The 18564-nt window shown below is 31.7% G+C and overlaps 1 protein-coding gene across 2 annotated transcripts in view; it reads left to right on the top strand.

The window, feature by feature from the left end:
* Window positions 1-2682: 2682 nt before the first annotated feature.
* SEPTIN10 (septin 10) overlaps window positions 2683-18564 on the top strand; it is a 44553-nt gene continuing 28671 nt past the window's right edge. For both annotated transcript variants that reach the window (XM_044670494.1, XM_044670495.1), the window contains exons 1-4: window positions 2683-2731; window positions 7758-7919; window positions 11694-11790; window positions 14714-14882. In XM_044670494.1, the coding sequence (XP_044526429.1) occupies window positions 2711-2731; window positions 7758-7919; window positions 11694-11790; window positions 14714-14882 (449 nt within the window). In that variant the 5' untranslated portion in view covers window positions 2683-2710. The remainder of the gene's footprint in view (window positions 2732-7757; window positions 7920-11693; window positions 11791-14713; window positions 14883-18564) is intronic.

Here is an 18564-nt window from a genome sequence, read left to right as displayed (position 1 = left end):
GATTTTTGTTGTTACTTATATACTCTCATTTATTTGTGAAATTACTTTTCATTGTAGGGGAAACTGGAATTGGAAAATCAACTCTGATTGACACATTATTTAACACTAATTTTAATGATCTTGAATCATCACACTTTCACCCAAATGTAAGACTTAAAGCACAGACATATGAACTCCAAGAAAGCAGTGTTCGGTTGAAATTGACGATTGTCAATACAGTAGGATTTGGTGACCAAATAAATAAAGAAGAGAGGTTAGTTTTTCCTTGTTGGTAAAACATTTACTTAAAATTGTTAATCATTTAAAATCTTGGGTTTCTAAAAAACTCTTTGTCTTTATGGAATTACTATGGCAGTAACACCTGTTACCTCTGTTATGCTTTTACCGTGTTGTATCTTTTTATTTTTGTCCAAATCACATTTCCTCTCCTAAGTTTTAAGGACTTTAGGAGCAGGGATCATATTGTTTGTTTTGTCTCTATTGACTAGAACAGTATCTGAACTTCAATAGGTATTTAATAAAATTTTTGAATGAAGGAAAAGTGAATCTTTCAGTTTTTTTGAAAATTAACTTGGATAAATTTTTTTTACATTTTGACATGAGTTACTGCATGTAAGATTACAATAATTTTATAATTATTTGATGACTGATTACTATTAAATACTACTATTTAATCTAATTATCACAATATAGTTTTATTATAGTAATTATTAACCATGACATCACAGTATTTATAATTGATTATTTATAACTATGTATTTTACTTATTCACATATTATAATTATTATTAAATTTTTATTGTTATTAACATTTATTTTATTGTATAATTGCTATTACTATTAATATGTTAATTCTAAATATAATTATTTAAGTGTTAAGAAATCATTTATAAAACTTAGTGAAAGGTACAGATGCTAAATAGTAATATGATGATTGGAACCAAATCAAGATAAAAAGTTTTTAAAACTTTTAAATTAATTTCTACCCAGAAATAAGGAATTTTCTGAAAAAATTTAAAAACATAAGCATATTTATTTATTATAATTTTCTACATTTTTATAACAAATCCTATTTATTATATTATTGGCATGTTACATATTATATTATATATTAAAAACTAAATGGTAACTCAAACCCAGTTTAAACAGGGTATGACACCAGAATCATGTAAGTAAACAACATTCCTTTAAGGAGTAAGTCCCCTCATAAAGATATTTTTCTTTGTGTAACAGTTCTTTTTTGTTTTAAAAATAGATTTACTGCTTAGGAAGCTTGATGTTATAATAATTGAGCCAGAAGAGTTTGAAATTTAGAGAATTCCTATTTTAAATCTTTTTATGAAGTAAAAAAAGTTTTTTTTGAAAAGCGAGTAATTCTTTCAATTTCTTTTCTTTCCTTTTTTTTTGGATTTGTGCTTTTCATATCTCAGGTTTATGTAAAGTAAAATACATCTGTTTTCTTCAATTGTGTTACACTTTCGTGAAGTTTTATTATTTTGGATGAGTGTCATAAATAGACTAATTAGAATTGTTTTAATTTTACTGCAAATGAATTATTAACTATTATTTTCAATAGTAGCTATTACTTGCAAATTAATAATTCACCTAAGTACTTAGAGAACAGTTGAATGATTAACCAGAAACTTCAGAAACTTTTCTGATAATAGAAGGTATTTATATTTACAGAGGAAATTGCTTTTGTTGCTTTTTTTTCAAACTCTTATCCTCTGTCTTAGTTCTAAGATAGAGTAGCAAGGGCTAGACAATCACGGTTAAATGACTTGCCCAGGAAGTGTCTGAGGCCAAATTTGAACCCAGAATTTTCCTGGTATTCTTATCCACTGTGCTATCTAGCTGCCCTGCTTTTGTTGCTTATAAAAAAAATTTTTTTTTTAATTTTTGTTCAGACCTGTTTAAAAAAAACAACTAAAAATCATTCACCTAACAGGTGTTCATCAGGTGTGAGATGGTGGGGGAGAAGAAATAGTGTAAATAAAGGCAAGAACAGATAAAATCAAATACACCTTTCCTTTTATAAAATTACAAATTACAAATTAAGTATCAATATCAACTTCAAACTAGTTGTGTGTGCTTTCTCCTATATCCATTTTCAGGCTTTTCTATGGCCACCTGTAGAAGAGCAAAGAAACTATTCTTGGTATTGTGCTACATTTTAACTTCCTTGTGCCCAGCCATTCTTCCACACATATCAGTGGCATGCCAACTACTAGCTTACATTTGTCAGTGGCCATAGATGGTACTTTCATAATGAGCCAATGATTTGACAAAAGTGAACCTTGATCACAAGGAGGTCTTGCTGAATTATAAAAGGGGACCATCCATAAGTGCCTCTGGAAATGGTTTAAAGCATGTGCTTTTCTGATAGTTTAGTTTCATTGACCTTTATATGAAGGAAAGCATATTATATTCATTTGTAAAAATTGTTGATTTACCACAAATCTCTGCTATAGTATAAATAAAATATCTTACTAGAATATGTATATATGGCATAAAATACTTGAATGATTGTATTCTTTTTCTTCAGCTATCAACCAATAGTTGATTACATAGATGCTCAGTTTGAGGCCTATCTCCAAGAAGAATTGAAGATAAAAAGGTCTCTCTTTAACTACCATGATTCTCGAATCCATGCTTGCCTTTACTTTATTTCACCTACGGGACATTCTCTTAAGACACTTGATTTGTTAACCATGAAGAGCCTTGATAGTAAGGTGAGATCTGGCAAGCAATCAATTCATTAATTTACTCATTTTCTATTCTTTTAACTTATTTATGTGGGGCTTAATATATATATATATGTACATATATCTTTAAAAAATACACTTATACATATTTAAATAACTATTATTATATGAGTGTGTATTTAGCCATTTAAAAAAATTGTTCAGTGATTAGGATACTTTAAAATATTTTTGGATATCTGAATATCCCCAAATTAAATAACTTTACTATGTTCAGGTATATTTTAAAAATATTAGAAGATACTGGGGGATTTGAAAAAAATAATATTTTATTTTCCCAATTATATGTAAGAACAATTTTTAACAGTCATAAAAAAAAATTTAGATTTCCAAATTCTTTCCCTCCTTTCTTCCCTCACCCCCCCCCCCAACAGTGAGCAATCTAATACAGATTTTGCATGTCCAATTATCTAAAACATTTTTCCATATTAGTCAGTTTGAGGAAGAGATCTCAGATTTTAAAAAAGAAGAAAGTAAAAAGTATGTTTTAGTCTGCATTCAGACTCCATCAGTTCTTTCTTGGAGGGCAATTGACATTTTTCATCATGAGTCTGGGATTGTCTAGTCATTGCATTGCTAAGAAATAACTAGGCTATTCACAGTTGTTCTAAAAAAATATTGCTGTCATTGTGTACAATGTTCTTATGATTCTGTACTCTTCACTTTGCATCAATTCATGTAAATCTCTCTAGATTTTTCCAGAATCATTCTGCTTGTCATTACTTCTAGCACAATATTTTTCCATCACAATGATATACCACAACTTCTTCAGCCATTCCCCAGTTGGTGGATATTGGGATATTTTTTAAAATAACTGATGATATAGACTGGACTTTATGTTTTATAAAGCACTTTTTATGTCTTATTTAAGCCTCAGCATAACTCTATGTGGTAGGTAGGATGGGTCATAGAATCATTGATTTAGTATAGGAAGGGAATTTGCAATTATACAACGTGACGTCTTCATTTCACAGATGAGGAAACTGAAGTTTGGGTGATTCTTCCATGGTCACACAGGGAGTATAGCCAGAATTAAAACCCACATCTTCTTACATCAAATCCAACATTCTTTCCACTAAATCATAGCTACCTTTCTTGGTGTATTATCTAGAGACTCCTAAATGTTTAACTCTTACTTAATGGTTCATAAAGTGACAAGGAACATTGAAGTTAAGACTTTAATTCCTTTTTTCAACAAGTTAATCTATTTTTGAATGAATTTAATTCATGAAATGGTAATAAAAAAAGAAATATGAATTGTTGCAATATGCTTATTTTAAACTACTAAATTCATCTCTTGGCACTATTAAGTAAGAGAAAAAGAGGAGAAAGTTTACCAAGCAAGATCTTAAATGAAGTACTCTAGTACTGACAATGGTATGAAGAGAAACATTTCAGTATGTGTGATGATCCTGGCTCCTGGTCAAACAAGAAGGCAGGATGCAGAAAGCAGAAGCATTTGTACTATAAATTCAGTCTTACATTGAAATAAGAAATGGGAACTTTGATGCTGAGACTTAGTTAATGTGCAGAAATGCCATAGCTGTTGATTGCTAGCAATTCCATAGTTGTTGACTAGACAAATAAAAAATTCTGTATTTGTAGTATTTTAATAATTTTAGCAGAATCTCAGTGAAACTTACTTGTTGTTCCCTTCAGAATGGTGAAGATGTCATAGCTGATCAGAGTCGTTTAACATATATAAATAAGAGAATTACTACTAGGAAACATTAAACTGCTTTATATTGATGAAGCAAGCATGCTTGAAGAGGGAGGTGCAAATGATTGACTTGTAGAGTCAGCAATACTGTAGATGGGCAAAAAAAATGAATAAAGAACAAATAGCAGATAGCAGTTGGAAAACACTCAAATGTCAAAAATTGAAGAATAATATGAGATTTAAGTATAAAATATTGATATTATTATTTTTAAACCCTTGCCTTCTATCTTAGAATCAATACTATGTATTGGTTCCAAGGCAGAAGAGCAGTAAGGGCTAGGCAATGGGGGTTGAATGACTTGCCCAGAATCACACAGCTAGGAATTGTCTGAGTCCAAATTTTAAACTTAGGACCTCCTGCCTCTAAGCCTGAGTCTCAATCCACTGAGTCAACCAGCTCCCCATAGATATATTATAATAGTAAAAGCATAGTAATGTGTTTTCATTTTAAGAGGATACTCATTTATTAATCAAATTGCTTTTAAAATGTCTGTTTTTGAACTTGCTAAATGTAGTGTTTCAATATCATCTTATTTCCTTTGCACCAAGAAGTTTTATAAAGAGTTGCCAAATCCACTAGATTATTAGTCAAATAAGCATAAAGTTGAAAGTTAACAAATTGATTTACTGACATAATAGGGAGCCAGTAGAAAGTCTTTTCTGGATTGTCTTCTTTTTTAGGCAAACTAGGTACCAATATGCCCCAATTTTCTGATGATCCCTACAGTTTCTGTCATGTAGACTTTTTCAGTTTCACTCATTCTTGAAATGTGCCTGTCCAATTTTTTTTAAACAAACAATGAGACTCTCAAATATAAGACTCAAGAGAATCATAAAAAGGTAAACAGGAAAGGGTCAATGTCAAAAGACATTCAATAAGGTTAAATTGTGCACATCCCTACATGGAGGGATGATTCTTCTAATACCAAAGAACGTTGTCGTTATTAAGGCAGTTAGAAGGAGTATACATAGATAGAAGGCCAGGGTATGAATTGAATATGATAGAATGATATAAAAAATAGAACAAAATTAAGGCATGAAAAAGAGGAATGCATTGGGAGGAGGAGAAAAGGAAAACATAACGGGGTAAATTATTGCACATTAGAGAAGCCTGAAAGTACATTCACTGTGGAGGGAAAGATGGGGGAGATGAGGAAGAGAGCATTTTAAATCTTACACTCCAGCAGAATTGGCTTAATAATGAAGAACATTCATGATCAATTAGGTATAGAAAGCTATCTTACCCTACAGAAAAATAGGAGAGAAGCAGATAAGAGAAGAGGGGTGTGGCTAGTAGAAAAGAGGGCAAATTCAAGGAAGTCAGAAACTATTTAAAGAGGGGTAAATGGGATGGAAAGTAATACACATTAGTTACAATAGTGTAACATATAAGAATGTCATTCCCCAGTTGATTAATGGTCAAAGGATATGAACAGGCATTTCCCAAATAAAGTAATTAAAACTTTTTTATAGTTTTGCCAAATATGCTCTAAGTCACTATTAATTAGAAAAATGCAAATTAACTCTGAGGTGCCACCTCACAACTTAATTAGATTGGCTGTTATGACAGAAAAGGATAATAATGAAACTTGGAGGGGAGGTGGGAACCCTGGGACATGAGTGCATTATTGTGGGAGTTGTGAACTGATTCAGTCATTCAGTAGGGCAAACAGTACTTACCCTTTGTCTCAGCAATACTATTATTAAGTTTGCATCCCAAAGAGATGGCCATCATTGGGAAATGGCTGAGTAAATTATAGTATATGATCATTTTTTTTCTTCAAAATTTTTTTTCTTAAAAAATTTTTTTACTATGTTTCCATGATTCTAATTGTCTCCCTCCCCCCTCCTGGAATTGACAAGCAATTTCATTGGGTTATACATACATATTATCATATAGTATATGATTATAACGGAATGCTATTATGCTGTAAGAAATGATAAGCATGAAGAGCTCAGAAAAACCTGGGAAGACTTACACTCTGAAGCAGAGTGAAATAAGCAGAACCAAGGGAACATTGAACAGTGGCAGGAATACAACAGTGTACAATGAACAACTGGGAATAAAAGCTATTCTCAACAATACAGTGATTTTAAAATATCCCAAAGGACTTGTGATAAAAAATACCATCTACTTCCAGAGAAAAAGAACTGAGTTTGAATCCAGACCAAAGCAAAATTTTTTCACTCTCTTTTTTTTTCTATTTGAATTTCCTTCCACAAAATGGAAAAATACCATCTCATGTGGGGTTAGTGGTTGGGAAGAAGAGGGAGAGAATTTGAGACTCAGTAGTCTTTGAAAAATATTAAAAACTGTTTTTACATGTAATTGGGGGAAAAATTAAGTTAAAAATTAAAAATACTTATAATTAAATGACTAATATCCGATTTTTGACATTTATTTGATAGGCAATTTGCCATGAGTAGGGCAAATAGATGTTAAATAAAAATCACATAGTGAATCAATAGAAATTGATGGAGTGGAAAGAGAAGAGGAAAAAATAGGCTCTTAAGTATTATTTTAGTGCTTTGTACTATGGGCTTTGACACTTTACTGTATTAGCATAAAGCTCTCACTTCTTAACAACCAAAATTGTTGTGCAGTTGAATAACTGAGTTTAGGAATAAGCAATACTTTTTTTTTCTTCCTTAAAGGATCTTTCCCATTACTGGCTTATCAGAAAGTCTAAAATTATGCTGGTACATATTTATTCATATTTTTAATGCTTAAAAACCTTTTGTGAAAACTTAGATGCTCTTGGGAGATAAAGCAAATAAACTAGCACCTTATTGGGGAAAAGTCCCTGATGGAATGGAGAGATAACATAGAGATAACTACTTTGGTGGTATGTGGGAAGAGAGCTAGAGGCAAATTTCTATTGCTTCATGTGTAGGGTTGACCCTGATCTCTCAGCATCTAAATTAAAAGTAAATAGAACTATTTTGTGAGTTAAACTATCCAGTTTGAATAGCTAAATATATTATTGTTACCTGAACTTTTGGAAGTAGGAGAAGTTAGGGAAGAAAAGACTAGATTTCTAAACTAAACAGATAGAAAATTGATTTTATGAATATTGGGCCTTTTTCCTTTTAAGCATTATTTGTTAGGTAAGTATCTATAGTTTATGTAGTGTATAAATGATACACACTAAACATAGGATCCCATGATTCTAAAGGTAAAAACATTTTTGTTTAGACTTCATTTTGACTAGGATGGACTTTATATAAAAAAATACAAAAATAATCTTGGATTGTCTGGTTTTTTACAAATATCAGGTAAATATCATCCCTGTGATCGCCAAAGCAGACACAATTTCCAAAACTGAATTGCAGAAGTTTAAGCTCAAACTAATGAGTGAATTGGTCAGCAACGGAGTCCAGATATACCAGTTCCCAACAGATGATGAAAGTATTTCTAAAATTAACTCCTCAATGAATGTAAGAGCTTAGAATTTGAATATATTTTTGTTCTACATTTACAAATTAAATACAAATGCAATTTATAGCTACCATTATTGACTACTAATGTGCTTTTGACTTTAGTTTAATGTACTTTTTGACTTTGAACTTTGAATTACAATGAACACACTGAATTAGAACAGCCTAATATGGATGTTTTGTTGATGAGGGAAAATTTCTTCATTCGAGTTCTTAAGAATTATTTCTTCCTATTCTTATTCTTCAAGCCCTCTTAGGGCTGAAAGGAACCTTTAAAACTGAATTGCATTTACTTATCTTAGAAGCATAATTTACCTTTTTTTTAAAAAAATGAGTGTGTGGTTAAAACTTTCTTTGTCAAAGCTTTCTAGACTATTTCAGTCATTTAAAGTCAAGGGGAGCTTTCTAATGTCTATTGAAAATTTAAACTAATTCTATCATAAATTAAAGTTAGAAGAGACCTTTCTGTTGCCTCAGTTCTTTTACTGTGTCTTCAATGAAAATAGAACATGTGCACATACATATAAATGTGTATATGTATACATATATATTTTTTAATTTTTTAAAAACATTTATTAATATTCATTTTTAACATGGTTACATGATTCATGCTCCTACTTTCCCTTTCACCCCCCGGCTGATGCACATTTCCTCTGGTTTTAACATGTGTCATTGATCAAGACCCATTTCCAAATTGTTGTTAGTTGCATTGGTGTGGTAGTTTCGAGTCTACATCCCCAATCATGTCCACCTCAACCCATGCATTCAAGCAATTATTTGTCTTATGTTTCCTCTCCTGCAGTCCTTCCTCTGAATGTGGGTAGCGTTCTTTTCCATAAATCCCTCAGAGCTGTCCTGTGTCATTGCATTGCTGCTAGTACAGAAGTCCATTACATTAGATTTTACCACAGTATATCAGTCTTTGTGTACAATGTTCTTCTGGCTCTGCTCCTTTCGCTCTGCATCAGTTCCTGGAGGTCTTTCCAGTTCACCTGGAATTCCTCCAGTTTATTATTCCTTTGAGCACAATAGTATTCCATCACCCGCATATACCACAATTTGTTCAGCCATTCCCCAATTGAAGGACATACCCTCCTTTTCCAGTTCTTTGCCACCATGAAAAGCGCAGCTATAAATATTTTCGTACAAGTCTGTTTATTTATGATCTCTTTGGGGTACAAACCCAACAATGGTATGGCTGGATCAAAGGGCAGGCATATGTATACATATATTAAGTATGCTAAATATATATAGTATATAACATATCCTATAATATAAAATAATAAATAACATACAATAAATATATGTACACATGTTTTTACGATAATTTTTTTTTTACATTTTTTTTGTTAGTGATAAGTTTATCTTATACAATGTGACCAAGGGGCAGCTCCAAACGTTCTGGTTCAATAGTTTGGTTAATGAACAGACCTTTTTAAGGAAGTCTTCATTGACTGTACTATTTTCATCCCACATTTCACTTTCCAGGGAAGTCACTTTCTTGGTGAAAACTGCCATCCCTTTCTTATTCTTGTACCTGTGAAACCTGTTCCTCTTATTGGAGGTATGAGTAGAGGAAGTCCAACTTAATTTTGATGATTACATAGAGATCTATTTTTCTCTCAGACCCTAAGTCACTGAAGGAACTAGTTGAGGTGGTCTCATTTAGTAGCTTCTTGGCTTCCTCTTTCTCCGTGTCTGGTTTAAATTTATCTTCAAATATAGCCTTTGCTGGTGAGGACCCAGTATTGATAGTGGCCTGAGGCAATTAAATCAGTTGATCCACTATGATGTAGAGGTGAGGTCTAGTGAAATTTCTCTTCCAAAACCCAGGCCATCCACATGCAATCTTTATAATACCCCAAAAGCATCCATTTTAGCATCTGATTAGTTGTTCTCAGTAGACATCCTATGGAATGAATTTTCAAGGAATTCCAATGGAATTCCAAGTTAGAAGAGATTAACTGGACTATCACATCACTGCCCACTGTAGTTGCACACAGCAACAGATATATAAATATCTTTATATGTAATATGCTTATTTTAATATATAACTCAATGTACTTATAATTCTTAACAGCTCTTATCAGGATCAACCATTCTTTCTATTGTTTCTCTATGTGCCCCAAGAATTATACCTACCTTATAAACTATTCCCATGATGGTTATGCCTGCCTTCCCAGCTATTGGAACTTATTCTAGTACTCTCCTTCCTTTTTAAAAATTTTTTTTGAAAAGTTGGTTTCAAGGGATGCATTTTTGTAGCAATTCTCAAAAGGGAAAGTGTCGAATGGAGCCTGGCATATTGATAGAGTCATCATCTTCCCTGTAGAGCATTCTGGGGCTCTGTATTCTTAACTTGAAGAGCATATGAATTCTTTATTGGCATTTTTTTCATCAGAACAAGTAGTCTCTTTTTAAAATACAGTTTTGCCTCAAATAATATATTTAACATATCTCTAATGATAGCCATACATGTTTTCTGCAGTTTTGTCTTTCAGCCTTTGCTTTACTCATTTCTCTCCTTGGCATTTCTTTGCCCTCCTTACCACCTTTGGAAATCCTATGTATTCTTCAAATTCTAGTCCAAGCCTTAACATCACAACTTACTGAGCTTAATTATTTTAGTTCCCCCTCTCCTTTTCCCTCCTTTCTGTAGCACTTATTATATATTACTTATTTATAATACGCTTGCTTGCTAATCATCCTTCTAGGCAGAGGTGCCCTAGAGCCAGCTTGAATTAACTTGTGAACCAATTGTTAAATTTGTGAGCATTTACATCTCAGAAATGGGCGTATTTGAAAAATCAGGATTTGATTTGTTTTTTTGATTGTCTATACTTAAGAAAGTGATGGGTGATTAAACCATAAAAATCTGTTGTGTGTATTTTTTTTCCTTTCAGAGAGCTGATGATTAAACATTTACCAGCATACCTCATCTTCTTAATGAGTTAAATATATTTCCAAATAAGGAAAAAAAATCTTTTACTTATTCCATTCAATGCAAGATCATTGCTATGATTTGTAATTAATCAGTATACAATAAATGTATTTTAATTGATCGGTTTCATTAAAGAATTTAGGGCCAGCCATTATAGAATGCAATTAGTTTATACATTAGTCACTGTACTTTTCCTTCTCCAAATCCCCTGATCATTCATTGTTAACTGTTTTATAGAATAACCCCTTAGCCAATTATGTGTCTATTTGATTTCATCCAAACCAGTTTTTTGAGTTTCTTGGTAAATATGTCAGCTAGACCAGAAGCAATGCTAAAGTCAATAACAATTGACATTTATATTATGGCAAGGTAATTTATTTACATTATCTTTTTAAAATCTTCATAATAGTCTTTATCTACCAGTCAGTATCTAAAGCTAAATTTACTTTCATTGCTATTATACAGTCAGTTTTAAGTTAATGTTAGCTGGAAGTAAAATGCGAGCTCCTTGAGGACAAGGTCTGTTTTTTGTATTTGCCCTTATGTCTTCAGTGCCTTATCCAATGCCTTGACCATAGTAACATTGAATAAATGTTTATTGAATTTGCATATGTTATATGTATATTGTTATTGATACTATGTATATTATTATTTATAAGGGTAAGATCTAAAACTAGGTAAAACCTAGTTTTAGAAATTTAAGATGTAATATAACATAAAAATATTATTTTAAGTAATTTTGTTGATACTCTTTTCATCCAATTACTTGGAAACTTTGGTGTGTCTATTTTCATATTAACATGTAGGTGTGAAACTGATAACATCTTTTCCAGGGACAATTGCCATTTGCTGTTGTGGGCAGTATGGAAGAGGTCAAACTTGGAAATAAAATGGTGAAAGCTCGCCAGTATCCATGGGGCATTGTTCAAGGTGAATATGCTGAATAGGAACAAGTATTTGGATGATTATTTTGTATATAGAATAATGATTATAATTTTCAATAAGATGCAATAATAATACTAATTTAATATTAATAGCTATTGTTAATTTAGAAAGGTATCTAGAGGGCAGCTGGGTGGCTCAGTGGATTGAGAGCCAGGCCTAGAGAAGGGAAATACTGGGTCTAATCTGGCCTTGATCCTGGGCAAGTCACTCCATTGCCTAGCCGTTACCACTCTTCTGCCTTGGAACGAATACATAGTATTGATTCTAAGATAGAATGTAAAAGCTTTTTTTTTTTTTAAAGGTATCTATAAAATGGAATTTGGACCAGCTTTCTGATCAAGGGATTATTGTAGATGATAATTAGTTGCAGAAAAAGTTTCTTAAATTTTTTTGGAGAGCTAAATCTAAAATCTTCAAAAAATAGAGCTAAATCTAAAATCTTCAAAAAATAAAATTAAATTAAATTTGAACAAATACAATAACGTTTAAACAGGTTTCTATGCAAATTAAGATGTACAGTGCAGAGCAAACAATGTCTTATGAATGAAAGTTTTAATTGCTTAAATGTTACATTTTTATGTATATACAAATATATATGTGTATACACACACCCCCCTTCCAAGAAGATTATTTAAAATAAATTTGATCAGCATTCAAATTCAAATTATGCCCATGTGTGAGGTTTTTAAAATATATATTTAATACTTCACTACAACTAAAGAATTAGTGTTTTCATTGGTGGGGCTATTTCTTCTAAGACAAATCACAATTTCTTTATGCTTTAGTAGTAGACAGCTTTGAAAAGTGTTGTGCCCTCTCTCCTCCCTCCTCCACCCCAAGCACATAGCTGGAGTCTACTGAATGCTTGTTGACTGATTGTTGTAGGGACAGATCCTTTTGTGCTAAGCTTCTGCTTGACTGGTCCTGAGATAACAGTCTGTTCCTGGGATCATATATCAATCCTTTTTTTTTAAACCTTTACTTTCTGTCTTAGAATTGATACTAAGTATTCGTTCTAAGGGTGTCAAGCATAAGGGCCAGGCAATGGGGGTTAAGCCCATGGTCAGACAGCTGAGAAGTGTCTGATGTCAGATTTGAACACAAGCTCTCCTGTCTCTAGGCATGGTGCTTTATCCACTGAATCACCTAGCTGCCCCTATCAAACTTTTCTAAGTACCTGTCATACTTGTTTCTTCTTCTGGATCCCCAATATAATAATAATAGTTGTTAACATATATGCATGTATTTGATATATATTACATATATTTCACTGTTGGCTATCTAACTCTGATAAGAAAGTTCCTGTTTTTTTCTTAATGTAAGAAATGTATAAAAATGAAATTATTCTTTAAAAATATTGGTCATTGTAGCATATCACATGTTATTCCTGGCAGGATGACAGCCATATTGGATTTGCAAACAACAGTTTATCAACCATGGAACAAAGAACCCAGCCAGCTGGCAGGGGGTGGCACATGCCAAGTTTCGGTTGGAAGATCCTCTATAAATACTGAGAGCTGAACAGCCTCTGGGCTCTCTTTTTTCTGGGTTAGGGAGGCAAGAGGTTGTCTACTGCAGGAGGTTAAATTGGTATTGACAGGCAGGGTTCAGACTACTTTGCTAATTATATCAATCACTTCATTATTGATAAGGCAACTGAGCCTTAATCATCTAATCATCTAACAAGATTATTCATCAACATTTCATCATTAATATTTCTGAAAATCTCTAATAGCTTCTGGAGACTCTCAAAGTCCCCTGGACTCAGCACCTAGGCCAAATCTCTATTTATATATCATCCTAATTTATTATACTTATTATTGGTTAAAAGCTCGATAGGGTTCACCTTTTTCCCTCTCTCCCATCTCCCAGTTTACTTTTCCTTCAACTTATCCAATAAACCCTGTTAAATCTACAAGCCTCTGACAGCCTTTACTTATTAAGCTGGTAGCCTACCTTGTTGAGGACAAAGTCATCATCTCTTTGTTAACGAGGTCAGATCTTGGAATCAAGCCAAGCTGATCCAATCACTTCAAGATCAAGCTTGTGCTTGGATTGTAAACACTATTAAGGTCCCAGAATGTCAAGATCAACTTTCTAGTTCATCAAGGCCAACTGATTCCTAAGGGAACTGTTACTAGGGCATTTAGCCTTTCACAAAATTCCATCTCCTTTCAGTGGAGCTTTTATCAAGCAGTTGTTGAAAATAATCCTCTGACCTTCACAACTTGGTTGAATATCAGTGCTCTACTATATGAATAAATAACAAGACCTTAACCACCATAACACACATTAAGGTTATACTCATTTGAACACAGCGTATTTAAGCGATAGAGAAAACATACTTACTGTCATATATACTATAGTAATATGAACTGTGGAACTTAGGTACTATTTAACTAAAATTGCTCAGAATCATAAATCTTAGAAAATTGTATCATTCGACTTTACTACTTTGAAAATAGAGTAAACTTTACTACCTTGAAAAATTTTTGTACAAATAAAACAAATATTGCCAATATTAGAAGGAAAGCAGAAAATGGGGAATAGTCTCAAGAATAGAAAAGTATTCTTTATCAGCACTAGATCAAATGACCTGATGACATTTGTTAATAGATTGTTATCAGAGTACTATTAGAATGGTGTAGTTATTTCTGTGTTATATACATGTATGCCAGTGGATAATTAGCAAATAGCATAAGATGCTATCTACCCATTGGACATTGAATTTTAAACATTTTCCTGATTAATTTTGCTGATAATCTAAGTATAATATAACTCTTTTGCCCTTGAATAGAATACCTGTCATAGATTATAGTTTATATACTTATTAAGCTTGTAATTTATAAGTTATTTTAATTGTTTATATCAGACTTAACTTTTATCTACTTTTCCTTTTTCTGACTAGTGGAAAATGAAACTCACTGTGACTTTGTAAAGCTCCGTGAAATGCTTATTTGCACAAATATGGAGGATCTGAGAGAACAAACTCATACTCGACATTATGAACTTTATAGGCGATGCAAACTGGAGGAAATGGGTTTTAAAGATGTAGGCCCAGAGAACAAACCAGTCAGGTAAGTTGGGAGTTCTTTTGTATGAGGACAGATAAAGTGTTGTAATATTTTTTAATATATTGGAAAGGAGACCACCTAAAGGAGAGATCTAATAGACTTGAAATTTTTTTCTTATTTTTTTCTTCTAAATTTTACAAAACCAAATAAAACAAGAATTTCTATATACAAAGAAAAAAAGATTGTACATAAATGAAATCACAAATCTCTTCTATGTATAGCTTACTTTTCTTCATATATATGTAATAAATCCCATCCATAAGTGTCCCAGCCCATTCCCATCATCCCCACATGACAGAAGGCATTGTCTGGGAAACTTACATGTTCATACAAATTAAGTTTTTCATATTTTCACTTTTTAGTTCACTTTCTGAGGGAACATTTACAATTTATTCTAGTATTATAATTCTGTAATTGTGTATAATATTCTCTTGGTTTTACTCATTTCACTGTTTATTATCCCATGTAGTTCTTTCCAAGTTTTTAAAAAATCAGTCTGTGCTTTGGGCTTTTTATAGCACAGTAGTATTCCATCACAATCATATATTACAATTTGTTTAGCCATTCCCCAGCTGATGGGTATCCCCTCAATTTCTAATTCTTTGCCACCACAAGGAGAGCTGCTATAAATATTTTGGAACATAGGAGTTCTTTTCCTTTTTTTCCTGATCTCCTTGGAAAACAGACCCAGCAAAATGAGTATACACAGTTTTGTAACTTTCTGGATGTTATTCAAAATGCTCTCCAAAATGTTTGGCTCAGTTTACAGCTCCACCAACAGTGTATTAGTATCCCCATTTTCCTGCACCACCTCTAACATGTATCATTTTGTTCTTTTGTCATTTTAGCCAATTTGATAGGTGTGAGATAATATCTCAAAGTTGTCTTGGTTTGCATTCCTTTAATCAGTAGTAATTTAGAACATTTTTTCATATACCTATTTATGGCTTTGATTTCCTTATTGGAAAATTATCTGCTCATATCTTTTGCTCCTTTATCAATTGGGGTATGACTCTTATTCTTAGAAATTTGACAATGTTCTTTATATATTTTAGATGTGAGACTTTTATCTGAGAGGCTGCCTATAAATACCCCCCCTCAATTTTCTGCTTTTCTTCTAATCTTGATAACACGTGTTTTATTTGTACAAAAACTTTTCATTAACTTTTTTTCATTAAAATGTACTCAGAATTGTTCATTTTATATTTCACAATGTTCTTCATCTCTTATTGATTTATAAAATCCTCTCCTATCCATAAATCTGGTAGGTAATATATTCCCTGTTTTTCTAATTTACTTATGATGTCTCTTTTTATGTCTAGATCATTTATATATTTTGATCTCAGAGAATGGTATAAGATATTCATCTATACTTACTTTCTGCCAAACCAGCTTCCATTCGTCCCAGCAGTTTTTACTACATAGTGATTTCTTATCCCCGAAATCTGGATCCATGTTTTTGTCAAATACAAGTTTACTATAATCTCCTACTGCTATTTGTCATATGTCTGTTCTGTTCCACTGATCAGATTTCTACTTCTTAGCCAGTACTAGATAAATTTGATAGTTACTGCTTTATAATTCAATTTAAAATTTGATACTGCTAGGCCTCTTTCCTTTATATTTTCTCCATTAATTCTTTTGCTATTCTTGATCTTTTGTTCTTCCAAATGAACTATGTTATTATTCTTTTCTAAATCAATAAAATAATTTTTGGGTAAATTAATAGATGTCATTAAATAAGTAGATTAGGTAGAGTTGTCATTTTAATTATGCTAATGATTTTATATTCTGCTATTTTGCTAAAATTATTTTGTTTAGGATTTTCATATCCATATTCATTAATGAGATTGGTTTATAATTTTCTTTTTCTATTTTTGCTCTTGTTTTAGTTATCAGAACCATATTTATTTCATAAAAGGAGTTTAGCAAAACTCCTTTACCTGTTATTTCAAGTAATTTATTTAATATTGGAATTAGTTGATCCTAAAATGTTTGGCAGAATTCACTTTTAAATCCATCTGGTCCTGATTCATTTTTCTTAGGAAGTTAACTTATGGCTCATTTAATTTTTTTCTAAAACAGGTTTATTTAAGTATTCTATTTCTTCTTTGATCTAGATAGTTTTTTTTGTAAGTATTCCTCCATTTCTCTTTCATTTTTAAATTTGCTTTCTTAGAAATGAGCAAAATAATTCCTATTAATTGCTTTAATTTCATCTTCATTAGTAATAAATTCATTCTTTTTATTTTTAATGCGACCTGTTTCATTTCTTCTCTTCCTATATTTTTTATCAGATTGGATTATTAATTTTGTTGATGTTTTTCATAAAACCAATTCCTAAATTTATTTATTAATTCAGTGATTTTCATACATTGTTTTATTGATCTCACCTTTAATTTTTAGGATTTCTACTTTGATGTTTAGTTAGAGATTTTTAATTTGTCCTTTTTGTAGTTTTAAAATTTTTATTCTCAATTTGTTGCTTTTTTATTTCTTCACTTTATGAATGTAAGCATTTAGATGTGTAAATTTTCATCCAATTACTGCTTTTGCTATATCCCATAGGTTTTGGTATTTTTGTCTCTTTATTATCATTCTTTTAAATTATTTTTTCAGTGATTTGGTCTTTAACCCACTCATTCTTTAAGATTATTATTTAATCTCTAATTAGTTTTTACTTTTTTGTTTCCATGTCTCCTATTATATGTAATTTTTATTGCATTATGATTTGAAAAGGATACATTTAATATTTCTGCTTTTCTACATTTAACTATAATGTTTTTGTGCCCACATATATGGTCAATTTTTGAAAAAGTGCCATGTACCACTGAGAGAAGGTGTATTTTCTGTTTCCATTCAGTTCTCTCCAGATATCTATCATATTTAACTCATCTAAGATTCTATTTATCTCCTTGATTTCTATGTTATTAATTTTTTGGTTAGATTTATCTAGTTTTGAGAGGGAAAAATTAAATACCCCCAATGCTATTGTTTTGCTATCTATTTCCATGTGTAACTCATTTAGTTTTTGCTTTAAAAATTTGGATACTGTAACATATGGCACATATAGGCTTAATATCTATAATGCTTTGTTATACTTTTTACAGCATTGTTGTCCTGTTAATCTTTTTTTGATTATATCTCTTTTAGCATTAACTTTGTGAGAGATCATAACTACCACCCCTGCTTTCTTTGAATCAGATGAGGCATTGTATATTCTGTTCCAGCCCTTTATTTTGACTCTATGTGTTTCTCGTTTTTTAAGTGTGTGTCTTATAAACTACATATTGTCAGGTTTTAGTTTTTGATCCATTCTGCTATGATTTTCATTTTATGGATGAATTCATCTTATTCACATTCAGTGTCACAATTACTAATTGTGTATTTCCCTCCATTCTGTTTTTCCTCACTGTTTGTCCTCTTCCTTTCTTTTTGCTATATCCCTCCTGAGATGTCCAATTTCCTCTGTCCACTACCTCTCCAGTTTGTGTCCCTTTTTAGAAATCTTCCATTATCCTCTCCCTTTGACCTCCTAGACCCAAATTAGCCTGCCTTTCTAAAGATCCCTTCCTTGTCCCTTACCCCTTACTTTTTAGTTCTTATTCTATCTACCTTTCCAAAAATCTCTTCCTTATCCCCTCACCTTACCCCCTTCTACTTTGTTTCAAGATTTACTGAGAAT

Source organism: Gracilinanus agilis, chromosome 3, assembly GCF_016433145.1.
Source record: "Gracilinanus agilis isolate LMUSP501 chromosome 3, AgileGrace, whole genome shotgun sequence".
NCBI classification, from domain to species: domain Eukaryota; kingdom Metazoa; phylum Chordata; class Mammalia; order Didelphimorphia; family Didelphidae; genus Gracilinanus; species Gracilinanus agilis.
The sequence above is the reverse complement of the archived record's forward strand: the minus strand, read 5'-3'. Positions and strand labels throughout refer to the sequence as shown.